General features: G+C 40.4%; 1 protein-coding gene and 32 non-coding genes across 34 annotated transcripts; 1 reads left to right on the forward strand and 32 right to left on the reverse strand.

Moving 5' to 3' along the window:
• The first annotated feature begins 1,287 nt into the window (after positions 1–1,287).
• On the forward strand, positions 1,288–20,550 carry LOC139951393 (protein SSUH2 homolog). 2 transcript variants are annotated; one of them, XM_071950273.1, is made up of 13 exons: positions 1,288–1,624; positions 2,744–2,896; positions 3,274–3,435; positions 14,016–14,076; positions 15,153–15,285; positions 15,528–15,588; positions 16,154–16,278; positions 17,175–17,237; positions 17,607–17,686; positions 18,173–18,265; positions 19,039–19,147; positions 19,701–19,802; positions 20,383–20,550. In XM_071950273.1, the coding sequence occupies exons 1-13, from the start codon at positions 1,567–1,569 to the stop codon at positions 20,536–20,538; spliced, it is 1,356 nt and encodes a 451-aa protein (XP_071806374.1). In that variant the 5' UTR covers positions 1,288–1,566; the 3' UTR covers positions 20,539–20,550. The 2 variants fall into 2 exon arrangements, with proteins under 2 accessions (XP_071806374.1, XP_071806375.1); XM_071950274.1 differs by having other exon boundaries at positions 20,369–20,525.
• Positions 4,014–4,094, reverse strand: Trnay-aua (transfer RNA tyrosine (anticodon AUA)). The gene has a single exon. It is a non-coding gene; the product is annotated as a tRNA-Tyr (tRNA).
• On the reverse strand, positions 4,389–4,470 carry Trnal-uaa (transfer RNA leucine (anticodon UAA)). Its single transcript has one exon. It is a non-coding gene; the product is annotated as a tRNA-Leu (tRNA).
• Trnas-aga (transfer RNA serine (anticodon AGA)) lies at positions 4,561–4,642 on the reverse strand. Its single transcript has one exon. It is a non-coding gene; the product is annotated as a tRNA-Ser (tRNA).
• On the reverse strand, positions 4,982–5,063 carry Trnas-aga (transfer RNA serine (anticodon AGA)). The gene has a single exon. It is a non-coding gene; the product is annotated as a tRNA-Ser (tRNA).
• Positions 5,151–5,232, reverse strand: Trnas-uga (transfer RNA serine (anticodon UGA)). The gene has a single exon. It is a non-coding gene; the product is annotated as a tRNA-Ser (tRNA).
• On the reverse strand, positions 5,474–5,555 carry Trnas-aga (transfer RNA serine (anticodon AGA)). The gene has a single exon. It is a non-coding gene; the product is annotated as a tRNA-Ser (tRNA).
• On the reverse strand, positions 5,645–5,726 carry Trnas-uga (transfer RNA serine (anticodon UGA)). The gene has a single exon. It is a non-coding gene; the product is annotated as a tRNA-Ser (tRNA).
• Trnas-aga (transfer RNA serine (anticodon AGA)) lies at positions 5,820–5,901 on the reverse strand. Its single transcript has one exon. It is a non-coding gene; the product is annotated as a tRNA-Ser (tRNA).
• On the reverse strand, positions 5,989–6,070 carry Trnas-uga (transfer RNA serine (anticodon UGA)). The gene has a single exon. It is a non-coding gene; the product is annotated as a tRNA-Ser (tRNA).
• On the reverse strand, positions 6,334–6,415 carry Trnas-aga (transfer RNA serine (anticodon AGA)). Its single transcript has one exon. It is a non-coding gene; the product is annotated as a tRNA-Ser (tRNA).
• Trnas-uga (transfer RNA serine (anticodon UGA)) lies at positions 6,503–6,584 on the reverse strand. The gene has a single exon. It is a non-coding gene; the product is annotated as a tRNA-Ser (tRNA).
• Trnas-uga (transfer RNA serine (anticodon UGA)) lies at positions 6,805–6,886 on the reverse strand. Its single transcript has one exon. It is a non-coding gene; the product is annotated as a tRNA-Ser (tRNA).
• Positions 6,981–7,062, reverse strand: Trnas-aga (transfer RNA serine (anticodon AGA)). Its single transcript has one exon. It is a non-coding gene; the product is annotated as a tRNA-Ser (tRNA).
• Trnas-aga (transfer RNA serine (anticodon AGA)) lies at positions 7,317–7,398 on the reverse strand. The gene has a single exon. It is a non-coding gene; the product is annotated as a tRNA-Ser (tRNA).
• Positions 7,486–7,568, reverse strand: Trnaf-aaa (transfer RNA phenylalanine (anticodon AAA)). Its single transcript has one exon. It is a non-coding gene; the product is annotated as a tRNA-Phe (tRNA).
• On the reverse strand, positions 7,654–7,735 carry Trnas-uga (transfer RNA serine (anticodon UGA)). The gene has a single exon. It is a non-coding gene; the product is annotated as a tRNA-Ser (tRNA).
• Positions 7,829–7,910, reverse strand: Trnas-aga (transfer RNA serine (anticodon AGA)). The gene has a single exon. It is a non-coding gene; the product is annotated as a tRNA-Ser (tRNA).
• On the reverse strand, positions 7,998–8,079 carry Trnas-uga (transfer RNA serine (anticodon UGA)). Its single transcript has one exon. It is a non-coding gene; the product is annotated as a tRNA-Ser (tRNA).
• On the reverse strand, positions 8,330–8,411 carry Trnas-aga (transfer RNA serine (anticodon AGA)). The gene has a single exon. It is a non-coding gene; the product is annotated as a tRNA-Ser (tRNA).
• Positions 8,666–8,746, reverse strand: Trnas-aga (transfer RNA serine (anticodon AGA)). Its single transcript has one exon. It is a non-coding gene; the product is annotated as a tRNA-Ser (tRNA).
• Positions 8,834–8,915, reverse strand: Trnas-aga (transfer RNA serine (anticodon AGA)). The gene has a single exon. It is a non-coding gene; the product is annotated as a tRNA-Ser (tRNA).
• On the reverse strand, positions 9,003–9,084 carry Trnas-uga (transfer RNA serine (anticodon UGA)). The gene has a single exon. It is a non-coding gene; the product is annotated as a tRNA-Ser (tRNA).
• Trnas-uga (transfer RNA serine (anticodon UGA)) lies at positions 9,327–9,408 on the reverse strand. The gene has a single exon. It is a non-coding gene; the product is annotated as a tRNA-Ser (tRNA).
• Positions 9,499–9,580, reverse strand: Trnas-uga (transfer RNA serine (anticodon UGA)). Its single transcript has one exon. It is a non-coding gene; the product is annotated as a tRNA-Ser (tRNA).
• Trnas-aga (transfer RNA serine (anticodon AGA)) lies at positions 9,847–9,928 on the reverse strand. Its single transcript has one exon. It is a non-coding gene; the product is annotated as a tRNA-Ser (tRNA).
• Trnas-aga (transfer RNA serine (anticodon AGA)) lies at positions 10,018–10,099 on the reverse strand. Its single transcript has one exon. It is a non-coding gene; the product is annotated as a tRNA-Ser (tRNA).
• Trnas-aga (transfer RNA serine (anticodon AGA)) lies at positions 10,196–10,277 on the reverse strand. Its single transcript has one exon. It is a non-coding gene; the product is annotated as a tRNA-Ser (tRNA).
• On the reverse strand, positions 10,489–10,570 carry Trnas-uga (transfer RNA serine (anticodon UGA)). The gene has a single exon. It is a non-coding gene; the product is annotated as a tRNA-Ser (tRNA).
• Positions 10,748–10,829, reverse strand: Trnas-uga (transfer RNA serine (anticodon UGA)). Its single transcript has one exon. It is a non-coding gene; the product is annotated as a tRNA-Ser (tRNA).
• Positions 11,008–11,089, reverse strand: Trnas-aga (transfer RNA serine (anticodon AGA)). Its single transcript has one exon. It is a non-coding gene; the product is annotated as a tRNA-Ser (tRNA).
• On the reverse strand, positions 11,268–11,349 carry Trnas-aga (transfer RNA serine (anticodon AGA)). Its single transcript has one exon. It is a non-coding gene; the product is annotated as a tRNA-Ser (tRNA).
• On the reverse strand, positions 11,614–11,695 carry Trnas-aga (transfer RNA serine (anticodon AGA)). The gene has a single exon. It is a non-coding gene; the product is annotated as a tRNA-Ser (tRNA).
• Positions 20,551–21,053: the final 503 nt, after the last annotated feature.

Here is a 21,053-nt window from a genome sequence, read left to right on the forward strand (position 1 = left end):
GCACCTAAGTGCCCGTTAGTGATTGGAGGTGGTTTGAGACACTAATCCAGGCGAAAAAGTAAAAAGACACTATAATAGGAACTGAACCCGAGTCCCCTGGCTCCCAGTTTAATACGTTTATAGTAAAACACAGTTATAAACAAACATGCCTCATGTACGGCAACGTTTAACACTTGCGTACGTTTATTATTTTATTTTAAACTCATTCAAAAAATCTACACATTAATCCCAGTAAATTGGACATAACATCTTCAGTATACCAGAACCACAAAGACAAATAGTCATCAATAAAAATCCTACTGAAAATCAAACCATTAATACCACAGATGACGTACAGTTGAACACTCATGACATCTTCGCGGTATAGAAGAATGTCCAGCGAGACAATTTCTCGAAAGAACATAATATAATTTCTACTGCAATTAGATTAAGCACACGGTCTTACCGCAATCCATACCTCACTATATCATTCCTCCAATTCCATGAACACCAAAGTTGTTTGCCTAAAAGGAAAATGACTAAAAGGTGAATTCCCTATAATTTCCCGATTAAGACAAAAATTGAACTCAACAATGAAATTTGTAAACAGATCTTTGCCCTATTTCTAAACATTTCGCTTGGTAGAATTTAAAGGCGGGGACACCTTTGGTAATATTATCGAAAGACCAGTCTTCGATCTCACTTGTGGTATCTCAACATTATGCATAAAATAATAAACCAGTAACAATTTTAACTCAATTTGCTAATTTGATAATAATGAAAGAAAAAAAAAAATACCCTTGTCACACAAAGTGTGCGCTTTTAGATGGTTGAATTCGAGACCTCAGCAGCTGAGGTGGTAGGCCTAAACTAAATACTTCTGTCTCAATCACTACGTTATTACTTTAGAGGGAGCCGTTTCTCACAATGTTTTATACTATTAGCAGCTCTCCGTTATTCGTTACTAAGTAAGCTGTTTTGCTTACAATTATTTTGTGTAATTACCAATAGTGGCCAGTGCCTCTAATGCTCCGTTCAAGATACTTTGTACCGTACCTCGGAACATTAAAGCCCATAAACTGTTTCCGTGTATGGTGAACAATGAATGTCAACCCATCGGGGGGAATGGTTCCTTTGTCGTTCTACAGGACTGAAATCAAGGAAGAACAAACACAACATTGCAACACACGCACCCTCTTTTAATAAATAACCTCAAGATCAATATCTCATATAATTATTTATCAAAGTTGCTATGGGGATGTTGTGTAAACGAATCAACAGAAACGCTAGACTAGGCTGAATCGGGGTGTGGTGTGATACGCTCAATTAACGCTATGTTCATGTTTATCAGCAGAAGATAAACTATTTGTTGATATACCTTTTAATAAGTCTGACCATAGAGTAAGGTCTGACTGATACGCCATCTTTATAACTGGGACTGGCAGATAGCCCTATTCTAGGATATACTATACGTTAGTATGTAGGAGAAAACAAGAGATTTTAACTACCAGTACTCTTAATTACATGCTGCTGGTGTTAATGTCATTGAAGATCTTAACTTGTAGTTGGTTGTTTCGTCTGGAATAAATGGCGGGGGTTACACAAATAGCTTCAACGTCATCTCTACCACCGGTTGAGTCGACAGGTAGGTGTGTCACCTCGTACCTTTTAATTCAATTCAATGAGCCGTTTACCACTTTATGTTTGAACAATGACCTGCTCAGTCATAATGTACCGCTTACATTTGAATTCCTCAGACTATAGGGACAGTTTCTTGTCAAATAGTTCGGAGCAGGTTTTTATATAGCAACCTCCAGGGGCCAGGTACATTGCTTGTGACTGGTATTTAGCTATTGTTTACGTATAATAACAAATGAGTGGAATCTTGGCTGGTAATCTGAGTTTACTAAGCAAGGATTTTTTGGCTTAAACGAAATTTTGTGCTTAAGTAGCTCTATGAAATTGGGCCCAGATGATGATGAGCAAACCCTGGTACCCTGGCGCCATACACATCCATTCAGAATCATGCGTCTCTTACGTAACGAAGCAAAAGCTTGCCCCTAATCATGTGACACAACAACTGTCTCATAGCCTGAAATTTAACTGGTAACTCTTGATCAAGCACGTCATTGTACCATACAATATTTATTCAAATCTAACACGCAAATGGCTTATATTCAATTCAAGCTAACATGTATGTCCATAGTCATAATATTAGAAAAGACGGAATCATAATGAACGAAACAAAGTTAGTTGTGCAATACTAAGCAAATAGTGAACATGAATAATAATAATGTTCGAAAACAAAAATCATCTAGTTTCAGGAAACATTACAACTCATATCACATATCTTTCTCATTTCATACTCTGATAGTGTGTGCGGGCTTGTATCATCAAAACACAAAATCACATCATCTAAAAGCCGTAGCCCCTCATACTTTGGTAGGGGCTGTTTTAAATAACTTAAGCACAACATCTCTGTCAAAACATTTCTTGTTTAATTGTGTTCTGGGCAAGCAAAAAAGTCCTTGCTAAGTAAAATCAGATTACCGGCCAAGTAAATTGTTATGCTAAGTAAACAACAGCTTATTTTAATACCAGTCACAAGCAATGTATATGGCATGAAATTTTGGCAAGCAACATGTGTAAAATAAGCGAGCTGTTTTTGTGCTTAAGCATTTTTTTTTTTGCCTAAACAGCTCTATGAAATTGGCCCCAGGTCTTAATAAGGCTATTTTCCCTTCCATTTCCAACCCCTCAAAAGGATCGCCTCACGGGAATCAAGTTCCCCTTGCGCAGAATGTCCAGTCGCCCTCCCAATCATTGCCACAAGCCCCGCCCATGTACGTGCAAACTGCACAGTTGCCTCTTGTTGCATCCGGGGACTTGTCCAGACCTGGAATGGACCAATCAATACGTGAGTATGCATAATGACGTCAGTCGAAGAACTAATGACGCCAGTTGCAGTTTGTCTCAGTCAACTTCAGAATTGCTTGATAATAACATAACAACAACAACCGTGCAGCATTGCCTGTAACGAAATGCAATGGAATATACAAAACCACCTTTTTATATCACCAATGACATGCTCTTCAAAAGGTAAACATTAATTAATAAGACAAATAATGGTTAACCTATTAACTAACAAGAATAGGCCCTACGTCCATACAAAAATAAGGCAATTTCAATTGTTCACAGCCTGCGGTTGCCAAATACAACCATATACAACTCACTACATGTTAATCAAACATTGAAATAAATAAACAACCTGTTAGTCCATTTTTCTCGATCAAGCTTGGAGAGCGCCCTCTGGCGGGACAGATTCTCCATCCTACACTTGGCCAGACGCTCCAAATGCAGACGTGGAGGACAACGAGAAGTTGCGAGAACCAGCGTACAAAATGACGCAGGCCATAACGAAAATCGACGGCTACGAGAACACGAGTATCAACGAGAGTAAGTCAAAAGAAGGATTCATTCGACATGTAATTCATGTTCGTAAAAAGCAAAAAAAAACATTTCCTCTAGAATAAAACTCTCTGTTTTCACTTAAAGAATTATATGGACAATGTGCGGGTAACCATTTAAAGGTACTAAAGTTTGTGTGTGAGATTTGAGGAATAACATGGTGAAATACAATTTTTATTAATGCCTGGCCCCTTAACGGAACATAGGGATCAGTATTCTTATAGTCATAAAAGCATACAGGGAACAAGACAAAGATGGCGATCGAAGCATAGAATGGTTGCGCATCTGCTAGTATTGAATGATTTAAGCTTTCGGTTATAAGCAGCCCAAGATGTGGAACTGGTGCATGGCTAACTATCACTTTCTTTAGCAGTATTTGATGTATTTTTATAACTAATTATATTTTGGAGAAGAGTGCTAGGAATTAAGTTTTAAGTTACTTTGTCTTTTTTTTCTTCAAAAGAAAATAACATTCATACAAAACAGGTGGGTCGTTAAAATAAGGTGACATGAAGAGTTTTGTTGAAATTGAATTAGTAGACCAAACATCATTTCTTTTTTTACACCAAAGTCGGCAGGGTTCGAACCTGCGCGGGAGAGCCCAACAGATTTATAATCTGTCGCCTTAACCACTCGGCCACGACTACCTGTGAGGATTTTTCTACTTGCATACTTTGTGAACTTATCTACTTGCAATGTTTATAACTTCTTTACTTGTACTTAATTGTTTATGAAACATGAAGCCCCCAAAACAGGGGGGGGGAACGCAGTCGGCAGGGTTCGACACCTGCGCGGGAAGATCCCAACAGATTTCTAATCCGTCGCCTTAACCACGCGGCCACGACTACCTGTCATGAAGAATAATCTACTCACAATGTTTGTAAACTTCTTTTCTTGTACTTAATTGTTTATGAAACATGAAGCCCCCAAAAAACCAAAAGCGTATTCGGCAGGGTTCGAACCTGCGCGGGGAGACCTCAACAGATTTTAAGTGTGTCGCCTTAACCACTCGGCCACGACTACCTGTAAGGAATTCTCTATCTTGCAATGTTGTAAACTGCTTTATCTTGTACTCGAATGTTTATGAAACATGATGCCCCAAAAAGGAAAAAACGTAGTCGGCAGGGTTCGAACCTGGGCGGGGAGACCCCAACAGATTTCTAGCCTGTCGCCTTAACCACTCGGCCACGACTACCTGTAAGGAATTCTCTATCTTGCAATGTTGTAAACTGCTTTATCTTGTACTCGAATGTTTATGAAACATGATGCCCCAAAAAGGAAAAAACGTAGAAGGCAGGGTTCGAACCTGCGCGGGAAGATCACAACAGATTTCTAATCCGTCGCCTTAACCACTCGGCCACGACTACCTGTGAGGAATTATTTACTTGCGATGTTTAGCAACTTCTTTTTCTTGTACTCGAATGGGCCACTGGGCCACGACTACCTTTATCGAATTATCTACTCGCAATGTTTGTGATTTTATTTTTCCTGTACTCAAACTTTTACGAAACATGATGCCCCTAAAAGGCAAAAACGTAGTCGGCAGGGTTCGAACCTGCGCGGGGAGACCCCAATAGATTTCTAGTCTATCGCCTTAACCACTCGGCCACGACTAATTGTGAGGATTTTTCTACTTGCATACTTTGTGAACTTATTTTCTTGTACTCGAATGTTTATGAAACATGATGCCCCAAAAGGAAAAACGTAGTCGGCAGGGTTTGAACCTGCGCGGGGAGACCCTGACAGATTTCAAGTCTGTCGCCTTAACCACTCGGCCACGACTACCTGTACGAAATTATCTACTTGCAATTGTGTAAACTGCTTTATCTTGTACTCGAATGTTTATGAAACATGATGCCCCCAAAAAGGCAAAACCGTAGTCTGCAGGGTTCGAACCTGCAGATTTCTAGTCTGTCGCCTTAACCACTCGGCCACGACTACCTGTTAGGAATTCTGTACTTAAAATGGTATGGGCTTCTTTATTCTTGAATGATTATGAAACATGATGCCCCCAAAAGAGCAAAAGCGTAGTCGGCAGGGTTCGAACCTGCGCGGGGAGACCCCAACAGATTTCTAGTCTGTCGCCTTAACCACTCGGCCACGACTACCTGTGAGGAATTCTGTACTTACAATGTTATGGGCTTCTTTTTCTTGTACTCAAACTTTTACGAAACATGATGCCCCTAAAATGCAAAAACGTAGTCGGCAGGGTTCGAACCTGCGCGGGGAGACCCCAACAGATTTCAAGTCTGTCGCCTTAACCACTCGGCCACGACTACCTGTGTTGAGAAATTATCTAATTGCAATGTTAATATACCTCTTTTTCTTGTACTCGAACTTTTACGAAACATGATGCCCCTAAAAGGCAAAAACGTTGTCGGCAGGGTTCGAACCTGCGCGGGGAGACCCCAACAGGTTTCTAGCCTATCGCCTTAACCACTCGGCCACGAATACCTGTGAGGATTTTTCTACTTGCATACTTTGTGAACTTATTTTCTTGTACTCGAATGTTTATGAAACATGATGCCCCAAAAGGAAAATCGTAGTCGGCAGGGTTTGAACCTGCGCGGGGAGACCCCAAAAGATTTCAAGTCTGTCGCCTTAACCACTCGGCCACGACTACCTGTGTTGAGGAATTATCTACTTGCAATGTTTATAGACCTCTTTTTCTTGTACTCGAATGTTTATGAAACATAACGTCCCAAAAGGGCAAAAACGTACTTGGCGGGGTTTGAACCTGCGCGGGCAGACCAACAGATATCAAGTCTGTCGCCTTAACCACTGGGCCACGACTACCTTTATCGAATTATCTACTCGCAATGTTTGTGATTTTATTTTTCCTGTACTCAAACTTTTACGAAACATGATGCCCCTAAAAGGCAAAAACGTAGTCGGCAGGGTTCGAACCTGCGCGGGGAGACCCCAATAGATTTCTAGTCTATCGCCTTAACCACTCGGCCACGACTACCTGTGAGGATTTTTCTACTTGCATACTTTGTGAACTTATTTTCTTGTACTCGAATGTTTATGAAACATGATGCCCCAAAAGGAAAAACGTAGTCGGCAGGGTTTGAACCTGCGCGGGGAGACCCCAACAGATTTCAAGTCTGTCGCCTTAACCACTCGGCCACGACTACCTGTACGGAATTATCTACTTGCAATTGTGTAAACTGCTTTATCTTGTACTCGAATGTTTATGAAACATGATGCCCCAAAAAAGGAAAAACCGTAGTCTGCAGGGTTCGAACCTGCAGATCGACTACCTGTGTTGAGGATTTATCTACTTGCAATTTTTATAAAACTTCTTTTTCTTGTACTCAAACTTTTACGAAACATGATGCCCCTAAAATGCAAAAACGTAGTCGGCAGGGTTCGAACCTGCGCGGGGAGACCCCAATAGATTTCACGTCTGTCGCCTTAACCACTCGGCCACGACTACCTGTGTTGAGGATTTATCTACTTGCAATTTTTATAAAACTTCTTTTTCTTGTACTCAAACTTTTACGAAACATGATGCCCCTAAAATGCAAAAACGTAGAAGGCAGGGTTCGAACCTGCGCGGGGAGACCCCAATAGATTTCTAGTCTATCGCCTTAACCAGTCGGCCACGACTACCTGTGAGGAAATATCTTTTTGCATACTTTGTGAACTTATTTTCTTGTACTCGAATGTTTATGAAACATAATGCCCCAAAAGGAAAAACGTAGTCGGCAGGACTCGAACCTACGCGGGGAGACCCCAACAGATTTCTAGTCTGTCGCCTTATCCACCTGTCACAACTACCTCTTAGGAATTATCTACTTACAATAGTATGGGCTTCTTTTTTCGTGAATGTTTATGAAACACGATGCCCCCAAAAAGGCAAAAAACGTAGTCGGCAGGGTTCGAATCTGCGCGGGGAAACCCCAATAGAGTTCTAGTCTATCGCCTTAACCACTCGGCCACGACTACCTGTGAGGAAATGTTTTTTTGCATACTTTGTAAACTTATTTTCTTGTACTCGAATGTTTATGAAACATAATGCCCCAAAAGGAAAAACGTAGTCGGCAGGACTCGAACCTGCGCGGGGAATCCCCAACAGATTTTTAGTCTGTCGCCTTAACCACTCGGCCACGACTAACTGTTAAGAATTCTCTACTTACAATGTTATTGGCTTCTTTTTTTATTGAATGTTTATGAAACATGATGCCCCAAAAAAGGCAAAATCGTAGTCGGTAGGGTTCGAACCTGCGCGGGGAGACCCCAACAGATTTCAAGTCTGTCGCCTTAACCACTCGGCCACGACTACCTGTGTTGAGGAATTATCTACTTGCAAAGTTTATCAACCTCTTTTTCTTGTACTCAAACTTGTACGAAACATGATGCCCCTAAAAGGCAAAAACGTAGTCGGCAGGGTTCGAACCTGCGCGGGGAGACCCCAATAGATTTCTAGTCTATCGCCTTAACCACTCGGCCACGACTACCTGTGAGGATTTTTCTACTTGCATACTTTGTGAACTTATTTTCTTGTACTCGAATGTTTATGAAACATGATGCCCCAAAAAGAAAATCGTAGTCGGCAGGGTTTGAATCTGCGCGGGGAGACCCCAACAGATTTCAAGTCTGTCGCCTTAACCACTCGGCCACGACTACCTGTACGGAATTATCTACTTGCAATTGTGTAAACTGCTTTATCTTGTACTCGAATGTTTATGAAACATGATGCCCCAAAAAAGGAAAAACCGTAGTCTGCAGGGTTCGAACCTGCAGATTTCTAGTCTGTCGCCTTAACCACTCGGCCACGACTACCTGTGTTGAGGATTTATCTACTTGCAATTTTTATAAAACTTCTTTTTCTTGTACTCAAACTTTTACGAAACATGATGCCCCTAAAATGCAAAAACGTAGTCGGCAGGGTTCGAACCTGCGCGGGGAGACCCCAATAGATTTCTAGTATATCGCCTTAACCACTCGGCCACGACTACCTGCGAGGACATATCTTTTTGCATACTTTGTGAACTTATTTTCTTGTACTCGAATGTGTATGAAACATAATGCCCCAAAAGGAAAAACGTAGTCGGCAGGACTCGAACCTGCGCGGGGAGACCCCAACAGATTTCTAGTCTGTCGCCTTAACCACCTGTCACGATTACCTCTTAGGAATTATCTACTTACAATAGTATGGGCTTCTTTTTTCGTGAATGTTTATGAAACACGATGCCCCCAAAAAGGCAAAAAACGTAGTCGGCAGGGTCGAACCTGCGCGGGGAGACCCCAATAGATTTCTAGTCTATCGCCTTAACCACTCGGCCACGACTACCTGTGAGGATTTTTCTACTTGCATACTTTGTGAACTTATTTTCTTGTACTCGAATGTTTATGAAACATGATGCCCAAAAAGGAAAAACGTAGTCGGCAGGGTTCGAACCTGCGCGGGGAGACCCCAATAGATTTCTAGTCTATCGCCTTAACCACTCGGCCACGACTACCTGTGAGGATTTTTCTACTTGCATACTTAGTGAACTTATTTTCTTGTACTCGAATGTTTATGAAACATGATGCCCCAAAAGGAAAAACGTAGTCGGCAGGGTTTGAACCTGCGCGGGGAGACCCCAACAGATTTCAAGTCTGTCGCCTTAATCACTCGGCCACGACTACCTGTACGGAATTGTCTACTTGCAATTGTGTAAACTGCTTTATCTTGTACTCGAATGTTTATGAAACATTATGCCCCAAAAAAGGCAAAACCGTAGTCTGCAGGGCTCGAACCTGCAGATTTCTAGTCTGTCGCCTTAACCACTCGGCCACGACTACCTGTAAGGAATTCTGTACTTACAATGTTATGGGCTTCTTTTTTTCTTGAACGATTATGAAACATGATGCCCCCAAAAAGGCAAAAGCGTAGTCGGCAGGGTTCGAACCTGCGCGGGGAGACCCCAACAGATTTCAAGTCTGTCGCCTTAACCACTCGGCCACGACTACCTGTGAGAAAAAATTTACTTGCGATGTGTGTAAACTTTTTTTCTTGTACTCGAATGTTTATGAAACATGATGCCCCCAAAAAGGGCAAAACGTAGTCGGCAGGGTTCGAACCTGCGCGGGGAGACCCCAACAGATTTCAAGTCTGTCGCCTTAACCGCTCGGCCACGACTACCTGTGTTGAGGAATTATCAACTTGCATTTTTTTTTAATTTCTTTTTCTTGTACTCGAATGTTTATGAAACATAATGTCCCAAAAGGGCAAAAACATACTTGGCGGGGTTTGAACCTGCGCGGGCAGACCAACAGATTTCTAGTCTATCGCCTTCATAACCACTCGGCCACGACTACCTTTAACGAATTATCTACTCGCAATGTTTGTGAACTTTTTTTTCCTGTACTCAAATTTTTACGAAACTTGATGCCCATAAAAGGCAAAAACGTAGTCGGCAGGGTTCGAACCTGCGCTGGGAGACCCCAACAGATTTCTAGTCTATCGCCTTAACCACTCGGCCACGACTACCTGTGAAGATTTATCTACTTGCATACTTTGTGAACTTATTTTCTTGTACTCGATTGTTTATGAAACATGATGCCCCAAAAAGGCAAAAACGTAGCCGGCAGGGTTCAAACCTGCGCGGGGAGACCCCAATAGATTTCTAGTCTATCGCCTTAACCGCTCGGCCACGACTACTTAGCTGTAGGGAATTCTCTATCTGCAATTTTTGTGAACTCTTTTTCTTGTATTCGATTGTTTATGAAACATGATGCTCCCCCCAAAAGGCAAAAACGTAGTCGGCAGGGTTCGAACCTGCGCGGGGAGACCCCAATAGATTTCTAGTCTATCGCCTTAACCACTCGGCCACGACTACCTGTGAGGATTCGTTTACTTGCGATGTTTGTAAACTTCTTTTTCTTGTGCTCGATTGTTTAGGAAACATTATGCCCAACAAGGCAAAAACCACGACTACCTAGCTGAGGCCACGACTACCTAGCTGTGGGTAATTCTCTACTTGCAACTTTTGTAAAATTATTTTCTTATTCTCGAATGTTTATGAAACATGATGCCAAAAATAGCAAAAAGGTTGTCGGCAGGGTTCGAACCTGCGCGGGGAGACCGCACCAGATTTCAAGTCTGTCGCCTTAACCACTCGGCCACGACTACCTGTGTCTAGCTTCCATTTAAATTTAGCTAGCAATTTGAAAGCTCAGTGTTAGAGAAAAACAAGACGAGTTCTCAGTCGGCAGGATTCGAACCTGCGATGTAGAACTCCGACCTTAGCTAAAAGAAAACTAATTTCAGTATTCATTAATAGAAGAACAAAATGAAATAGAAATTTCACGTAGTCGGCAGGATTCGAACCTGCGCGGGGAGACCGCAACAGATTTCAAGTCTGTCGCCTTAACCACTCGGCCACGACTACCTGTGTCCAGCTTCCATTTAAATTTAGCTAGCAATTTGAAAGCTCAGTGTTAGAGAAAAAACAAGACGAGTTCTCAGTCGGCAGGATTCGAACCTGCGATGTAGAACTCCGACCTTAGCTAAAAGAAAACTAATTTCAGTATTCATTAATAGAAGAACAAAATGAAATAGAAATTTCACGTAGTCGGCAGGATTCGAACCTGCGCGGGGAGACCCCAATAGATTTCTAGTCTATCGCCTTAACCACTCGGCCACGACTACCTGTGTCTAGCTTCCATTTAAATTTAGCTAGCAATTTGAAAGCTCAGTGTTAGAGAAAAAACAAGACGAGTTCTCAGTCGGCAGGATTCGAACCTGCGATGTAGAACTCCGACCTTAGCTAAAAGAAAACTAATTTCAGTATTCATTGATAGAAGAACAAAATAAAATAGAAATTTCACGTAGTCGGCAGGATTCGAACCTGCGCGGGGAGACCCCAATAGATTTCTAGTCTATCGCCTTAACCGCTCGGCCACGACTACTTGAAACCATTATTAGATTTTGTTAGATTTTATTAAATTGTAGTGCAATGTTTTCGAGGAAACGTAAAGCAAAACGACGTAGTTGGCAGGGTTCGAACCTAACAGATTTCAAGTCTGTCGCCTCAACCACTCGGCCACGACTACCTGTCACTTTTGACTCGTTTTTATTTGTATTCTTCGGGACAAAACAAGATGAATTCAAACTTGCAATGTATATTGGGCAATGGAAATTAGTAATTTGTAGAAGAAAAAAGAAAAATCACACGTAGTCGGCAGGATTCGAACCTGCGCGGGGAGACCCCAATAGATTTCTAGTCTATCGCCTTAACCGCTCGGCCACGACTACTTGACAATGTTAGTGGTTTGTGTTAGGTGTTAGTTTTCATAGTGTTGCCGGTCTATTTTTAACAATTTGTTTTAGATCCAGTTTTATCAACTCTTTGGTTCAATACACATACTGTTTAAAATCAACAAATGATACTGGGACAATATAGAATTAAGTTTGTTAAACCGTAGCTTGATGTCTTATACCCACCTTCCATTAAAGCAGTTCACTGAAATGCATTATTCATCTTACTTTCTAAATATTATTTGTTTTTGTATAATTTTATCTAATTCGGTGCTGGGTTCATAGAACAAAGTCGACTTCTTTATTTAAGCTGCGTGCATAGGAGAGGAATTAAGTTGATTAAAATGAAACAGTTATATCATCTGATAAGGAGATTAATTATTTGTTTGTTTTGGGATTTTCTTTCCAAGTTTTCACTCTTTGAGTTTAAGTCAGTTTGAATAATAGACCTCTACCAATTAGCCTCCGCCCACCATGACGGCGATCACGTGGTTGCATACTCTCTTAATGTAAAAGAGTGAAAACCTCTCGTTTTGTCCACCATCCCACTCTTGCAAATAACCATATGCGTGACAACTCGTTTTAGAGTGAAATACTGTACTTTTAACTCAATTAACAGTGAAGTTCGTTCCAATTTCAAAAAAAAAAAAGTGACACAGATTGACTTTCACTCTCAAAAGAGCGAATCTGACACCACTCGAACAAGAGAGTGACGTTTTCACTCTTTTACAGTTAGAGAGTACACCACAAAGCGTCAAGGGGTGGATTTCACAAAGGTAGTCCTAACTTAGGACTAGTCCTAGGCAATGCTAAGAGATAGGACCAGTCCCAAGTTAGGATGAGTTACTGGTCCTAACTTAGGACCAGTCCTATCTCTTAGCATTGCTTAGGACTAGTCCTAAGTTAGGACTACCTTTGTGAAATCCACCCAAGGTCAATGACGTCACGTGCACTTCATCTATGTGAAAGACACAACGCAAAAATTCAAAATGGCGGAAAATTGTTTACATTTTAGGACGAAGTTTTAAAGGGACACACCGGCCGAACTGGGCTATTTGGGCTACAAAATAGACTGAGCTATGACTTCAACGATCTTCCAGGAATGAAGAAGAACAGTCCTTAAAAAGAATCATCAAATTTAGCCGTTGTTGAGCATTTTAAGACAAAAACGCAGGTCGCGTGATTGTTCTAACCAAAAAGTGGTGCAAACAATCACGTGACCTTCTGGGCTAGTTTTACTTTCAGCCGTCTAAAAGTAACTTACTTAACCAAATTTAAATCTTTTTTTACAAAATTATTTACGAATAGTTGACGAAAAAGATCATGTATTCAAATTATCGCTACAAAATGTAAATAATGGTGAAAAACTAACGTAAGATTCACATTCAAAGAGTCCGTGAAACGGAAGCTTGTTATGTGGCCGCTTTGGTTTTTAAAAATCATTTTTCGCTAAATACGTGACATTTTGATGATTTTTTTTACAGCAACCATCTACAAAAAAATTATTTATGATTCTACTCCCCTAAATTGCGTAAACGGTGAGCCGGTGTGTCCCTTTAAAGTGTTTGCCTTTTGGACGCTTATTGTTCCACTGTTTTGATTGGTCAATGCATAATGAGCAGAGCCTAAAGGACCTGTCTTTCGTTTGTTTTATTTATTAATACTAACACAACAACAGTAAATTTATAAGCTTAAAGACAGTGGACAGTATTGGTAAATGTCAAAGACCAGTTTTCTCACTTGGTGTATCTCAACATATGCATAAAATAACAAACCTGTGAAAATTTGAGCTTGATTGGTCGTCGGAGTTGCGAGATAACTATGAAAGAAAAAAACACCCTTGTCACACAAAGTTGTGTGCTTTTAGATGCTTGATTTCGAGACCTCAAATTATAAACTTGAGGTCTCGAAATCAAATTCGTGGAAAATTACTTCTTTCTCAAAAACTACGTCACTTCAGAGGGAGCCGTTTCTCACAATGTTTTATACTATCAACCTCTCCCATTACTCGTCACCAAGAAAGGTTTTATGCTAATAATTATTTTGAGTAACTACCAATAGTGTCCACTGCCTTTAAGTTCCTTTTGTTTAATACTACAATTTGTTTTTATCAGGGGATCGCTTAACAGCTTGCTTAGTGCTTTGCCAACCCTTTTTTTTCGCTAAAATGTTTGCTGCTTAAAATTAACATTTGCTTTGCCCCACCGCGATTAGAGTAGGGTACCACCTCATGCTAAACCCAATTTCTATTTTGATTTCGAGTATTGAACATTCTTATTAAAATTCACAGATGTTTCTGTCTGACACTATTTTGTAGGCAAACCTGCTGAAAGGCCACCCTTGCACATACATCAATACCGACCGAGGGGGTACAAATCGTAAGTGACATTCGAATTGTATAGTATAGATGGCAAAACTACTTCGAAGGAGAAATAAATAAAGTGAAGCTCAGTGGAAAATGAAAACTTATATAGTTCCGTTTTGACGCTCTTATAGTTTGTGAACTTAAAGGCAGTGGACACTATTGGTAATTACTCAAAACAATTTTTAACATAAAACCTCACTTGGTATCGTGTAATGGGGAGAGGTTGATAGTATAGAACGTTCTGAGAAACGGCTCCCTCTGAAGTGGAGTAGTATTCGAGAAAGAAGTAATTTTCCACGAACTTGATTTCGAGACCTCAGAGTTAGAATTTGAGGTCTCGAAATCTAGCATCTGAAAGCACACAACTTCGTGTGACAAGGGTGTTTTTTCTTTTATAGTTATCTCGCTACTCCGACGACCAATTGAGCTCAAATTACAGGTTTGTTATTTTATGCATATGTTGAGAATTGATAGACTGGTCTTTGACAAGTTACCAATAGTGTCCGTGTCTTTAACCACATTGTACACACTGGTCAGCGCATTATCCATGATATCCTAAGTTGGACTATACCACATGTTCTATAGGGGGTGTTGATCAACAGAAGTCAGTAATTTGGTTATAGGAGGGGCAGGACAAAACTCCGTCCGCACACTTTGCGTACATAATTGGATATGTCAATCAATATTAGATGAAACCGAAACTTAGGCAGAAAATGAGATTAACCATACCAAGGCGATACCTGGACGTGACAACAAAACACTTAGATAAAAAACAATCGATGGAAAATGCAAACCAAATCCTGTCGATTGGGAAAAGATTGTCAGCATGTGATGAAAGACAACCTACCACATAAATGTGTCAACCCAACAGGCCCCTCGCTGCAGGGTTGACAAAACCAAGGCCCTACCTCAAGACAAAATAAATTATATGTCTGCTCAACAACACATCCCCTAAAACAACAAATAAGAACAAGATTCCTTTAGCAAGTCATAAACAAAGGATAAGTTTATGATCTATAAAATCAATTTGTCCTTCCCCCTAAAACAATCCATCGAAATTATGATACTGGACTTCCGTTGTGCCACCAGTGTTTGCTCGAACATCCCTGACGCGGAAGCGAAACATGCACTGGTTGACTTGACTGCCCAGCACTGTTGTTTCGGGAAACGAACGGCTATAGAAATGGAAATACGTAAGATCGAGTATTCATCTGCCACCAAAGTAAGTGAATCGCATAAACTATAAGAACAGGTGTTATCTTTTTATGTATGTACAAGAACGTCAGATTTGACTGCGAATATAATTAATGTGCCAATGTTTGCATTGTACGGATCTCACAAGTGACATACACGCATAAAGTTTTCTCGATTTTTCCATGAGTGTTTAGGGGCTCCGTATGTAACAGTTTTCAGTATAATTTAGGGTATTTTATTTGACATGTCTTTTATTTTATTTTTTTTAAGTACACCTTGGAGACATTTGTGGAAAGTCGGACAACTAAGCTAGCCTACATCCCATACAAAGGTAAATCACACTGTAGCTCAAAATAAGTACTATTTTCAATGGGGGATATATTTGGGGGATTTGTACCTTGCTACAATACAGATGTTATACAACAACGTAACATAAGACCAGGGCCCAATTTCATAGTGCTGCTAAGCACAAAAAAAATGGCTTAGCATGGATTTTTTTCCTTAATAAAAACAGGATTACCAACCAAACTTCCATTTGTTGCATATTACTCGTAACAGGTATTCAGCTGTTGGCTTATTCTGAAAACTACATGGAAATTTGGTTGGTAATGCTGTTTTTTATCAAGGAAGAAAGTCATGCTAAGCAAATTTGTGTGCTTAGCAGCTCTATCAAATTGGGCCAAGGCATTAAGAGTCATCATCATCACATATACTCTAGGTTCTCAAAACTCGTTTGGCAAGTTACGGAGACCGTGCTTTTTTCAGCTGATGAGCACTGCGTCTCTGGAATTCCTCGCCAGACGAGCTAAAGGACACTCCTGATCTGTCAACATTCAAATACAACCTCTCATGAGATTGGTAAAGAGTAACCTTCGTATCCGTGCTTTACACATCAGGTCAAAACATAGATAGTCCGAGAAAGGCCGCCCCACCCGCTCTTTGGGACGTACCGAACCCTTCCAGTGCGACTTTGAAACCCAGCGTTACAAAAGTGAGAGTGCCACACAGCTCGACTGTCGAGGTAAGATGTGTATGAATATTCGTTTTTACATGAGAAGAAACTAAAAGTTCGCAAATATGTTTTACAGTAAATTATTCCTTGGCCAATCGGCAATAGATAGGAAGCCTATCGAGCTCCGGTTCTCAATATTGGGTTAAGATAATTATGACTTGAGAAATGCGTAGTAAATTTGACAAACATCAAAATTATGACCCAATTCTTAAAGTCACCTGGAAATAGAACTTTTTTCTTTCAAACGTACGAGTATTAAGCTTACGAACAATAAAACAATTTTTTTAGTAATTGTTTGTCACGATTTATATGTTTAAAACATATCCAAAGTTGTTTGGGGGCTGACTCCACCTACCCCTTTTGTGACGTCAATCGAGGCAGACTTTGCCTGCAATGCGTATAGTAAACACAATGTGCAAAGTACATGTACGTCCCAAATCGTGAGTTGGTACATTTCAAAAAGTGTGTTTCTGCATTCAGCAGCAAAACACCTGGTCGGCATTGCCGGGAAAAAAAAGAAAAAAAATTGAAACGTCAAACTCACGACTTGTTCCGTACATGTACTTTGCAATTGTGTTTACTCTACGCATTACAGGCAAAGTCTGCATCGATTGACGTCACGAACAGCGCCATGACAGTTTGCGTTTTACACAATCACACCTACGGTACTTTCAATGCAATTTAATGGTTCAGTGTAGATTCCTTAAATAATGGGAGACTTTGAGGCGCTAGGTGGCAGCAGACTTACCAGGTACATTTCCATTGTTTACGTAGTTCTGAGCGTGCGCACATTATCGAGAACAATGGATTTTACCTGGTAGGTCTGCTGCCACCAAACGTCCTGAAAGTCTCCCATTAGATCAAATATAATTTCACCGTCACTTACTAATGTTTTCTCACCATAGACGTGTTTTGCTTGCACTGGACGTGGCTTTAACAAATGCTTCCGGTGTAAGGGCAGAGGAAGGGTAAGAATGAATCAAGGACTTTTGATAATAATTTGGATTTTGTTTTGTATTTTGTTTACTGATAAAATATTCTTCTTTTTATTGTGTTCGCACCCGCGCGATGCTGTATTTCAGCCAGAACTGAAGGCAGTCTTTTGCACTTTTGTTAAAATCATCACTAGGTCACTAAAAGGTGTAACATTTCTGCTCCAGTGTGGAGCGTAGCTGACCCATCGTTTGACAATGAAAGTGGTAATAAGTTGCAGTTTATTTATATCTTTATTTCCAACTAATACATTGCCTATGATTTGATACTGATTGTGATTTTGAAACTGTGGAAATAAACTGAAACTGAAACTGAAACTTCGGTTGTACACATTTCATTTGCAGACCAAATGTAAACACTGCAAGGCTACGGGTCACAAAAAGAATGAGGACTGCGTGTACTGCCATGGCAAAGGAGGACAGAGGTTTGTTCATCTCCATGCTGACAAATTTCGACCGTGGCAGCCATTTTGATTTTGTTAAATTTTAGCAGTTTTGTTAATTTGTTTAAGCGTGCCTTAACGATATCCCATAATCAAAGCCATGTGATTCATGTCAACAACTAGTTTGTATCTTTCTTAAATAAATTGTTAATTTTGAAATTTTTGTCACAAAGTTATACTTTACCGACTCGCGTTGCGCGTGGAAGTAGACAACAGTACACGACAAGCTCAAATGTTATGTTTGTCTTTGTCTTTGTGCACAAGACCCTCTGTCAACTCGTATAGGGTAGCAGTATCACATGATCTGCCATGATTTTTCAAGGCAACAGTAGTCAACAGCAACAACTAAAATGGCAGCGTGCATGAATTACCTCAAAAGCAGATAATGCATAGACAACACGCACCCCTTATTCTCAGACTTATGTTTCCACGACGTTGTTTGATGTAATGATGTATTATTTTTTCTAGGTGTTTTCGGTGCAATGGACATGGTGTCATATCATGCTCCATATGTGAAGCGTATAAGCTTCTGGAACTCTACATCATGCTGACTTCCACACTGTAAGTGTAGTCTTTGGGTGCGGTTCGTTTAGCTTCACTGGGTCGACCCCGATCTGCCCCGGTACGTTTGAATAGCGTTGACGGGGCTCACCCGAGTCAGTCCCCAGTGCCCTACTTGCGGAGTGGGTCACATGGGGTGACCTGAGGTGCATGCCGTCACCACGAGAGGGCGATTGTGATCGTTCGATTAGCTCTTGTCATGACGTCAGGGGCTCACCCGAGTGGGCTCTGCGGGGTCGACTCAGGGAAGCTAAACGAACGCACCCGTTATAGGGTCCATTGCAGTTTGAAGATCAAATTAACACAACCAAGTTTAGAAATAGCATTCATTGTTTAGACCTTTATGTGAAGTAGTTGTTGTAGTAGGTCGCCCTCACGCAGATGTCAAAAGCAAAAGGCGGTTGCTCATCATTGGGTCACAGTAATTACCGTTCGTGTGCGTTTCCATACTCAAAACCGTTTTGCCTCGATGACGTAGGGATGACGTCATGCATTCGATTTATTGGCTCAAGTACATACGTGTCGATTTCAAGTTGTTTTTACTGAGTGACAAAAAAACGGGCCACTTTATGTCAAACAGAAACGAAATACCTTACAAAAAAATTATGTTACAATAATCATAGGACATTAAAAGTTGCTTCAGTTATTTAGCCGAAACTTCTTCCTTTGTTCACATCACTTATGACATTAACTCGCGACATAAAGATGTTCACATTTGTAATTTGATAATATTAAAAAATCTTCAAACATCGTGAATTTTCTTTTAAATATAGTGACGTCAAAAGGGATGAGTTCTTACATCATACTGAGAAGCGGTTGCCTAGGAAACTAGTGACGAAAGGAGTTGTTGGGGTCACACTCTTTGAAGAAGCCAAACCATTGGTAAATATCGTCATTAAAGTTGAAATGATTAACTCATTTTCTTTGGAACCCTAAGTGCACTATAGTTAAAGGCAGTGGACACTATTGGTAAGTACTCAAAATAATTATTAGCATAAAACCTTTCTTGGGGACGAGTAATGGGGAGAGGTTGATGGAATAAAACATTGTGAGAAACGGCTCCCTCTGAAGTGACATAGTTTTCGAGAAAGAAGTATTTTTCGCCGAATTTGATTTCGAGACCTCAAGTTTAGAATTTGAGGTCTCGAAATCAAGCATCTGAAAGCACACAACTTCGTGTGACAAGGGTGTTTTTTCTTTCATTATTATCTCGCAGCTTCGTCGACCGATTGAGCTCAAATTTTCACAAGTTTGTTATTTTATGTATATGTTGAGAAAACACCAAGTGAGAAGACTGGTCTTTGACATTTACCAATAGTATCCACTGTCTTTAAATAAAATGTATGCGTGTAATTCTCTTGATCATTCATTCACAATGTACTATTGGTCATAGTTAGCACTTGATGAATCTTCACTTGTTTTTATATACCTATAGGTGGCGCCCGTGACTAACTTTCCAGTCGCTGAAGTGAACAGCCAATCTGAAAAGTTTGCTGCAAAACACGGCAAAGTGAAAACAGAACGCATCGTACGGCAGGTAATGCAAACTTATAAAGACTTATAAAGGCTAAATGACTTAATCAATTTTGAGGTGTGCTCATTTTTTCTTTTCTCGTACAAAACTAAGAGGAGATAAAAACCGCAAGTTTCAATTGAAAGTTTTCATCCATGGAGGCATCTTTACCTTTTGCCTACCAGGGCCCAATTTCATAGAGCTGCTAAGCACAAAAAATTGCTAAGCATGAAATTTCTTTCTTGATAAAGCATGATAACCAGCCAAATTTCCACGTGATTTTCAAATACCAGTAACAAGCAATATGCAACAAATAGAAATTTAGTCGATAATCCTGTTTTTATGAAGGAAGAAATTTCATGCTAAGCAAATTTTGGTGCTTAGCAGCTCTATGAAATTTGGCCCAGATTGGCTTCAAAACATTATAAACATACGATGTCGCGTGCTACATTGGCACCATTTATTACCGATCTCATTTACAACGAGATCATATTTATGCAGGCAAGGTCAATAGTAAAGATTGGAGCTTTAATTAGGTTGGGACATTAATTAGGGTGAATTTTGCATAATATGACTTTTAGTAATGGCAGTTTTAACATTACAGAGTCACAAGTTGGTCAAGATCCCAATTGCCGAGGTCCAATACACGTGGAAAGGCAAGGAGAGCAGATACTGGATCTATGGCCAGCAACCTCGCAAGGTCTATGCACCAGACTACCCTCAGCAGTGCTGTTGTAAATACAAATGCTCCATATTGTAAAATGTCACCGTCAAGGGACAGGTTTATGTCGTCACCATAAGTGACCGTGGCGTCATCTTAAAGTAAATAATGATATTACTACATTATGGTACTATTAAAGCGGTTGCAGCAGGCACTTCATGTGACAGGCACTTCATGTACAATATAAAGGTTTAGTTGCACGTTCCGCGTGAACGTGAACGTCGGAAAATTGTTTCGTTGAAATATAACGTTTTTAGGATACACGAAGTTACCATTTTTCACGTCAGGTACGTACGTGCACACAGACGTCATACGTCAGCATGCAATAAGACCAAAGTGGTGACGTCACCCGGAAACAACACAATTTGTTGACGTTCACTCACGTATTTGCTCGCGTAACGTGCAGCTAAACCTCGCTGTTGTCAAAATGTCACAACGTCAGGACAACAAAGTACAGTCACAACAAAATATTCCAACAAGTTTAACAACTTACTGGGTTTGTACACTAAAACAAGATGCGCACTAACCACAAACATATTGACTTAGGCCCTTTC

Source organism: Asterias amurensis, chromosome 19 (assembly GCF_032118995.1).
Source record: "Asterias amurensis chromosome 19, ASM3211899v1".
Taxonomy (NCBI): Eukaryota; Metazoa; Echinodermata; class Asteroidea; order Forcipulatida; family Asteriidae; genus Asterias; species Asterias amurensis.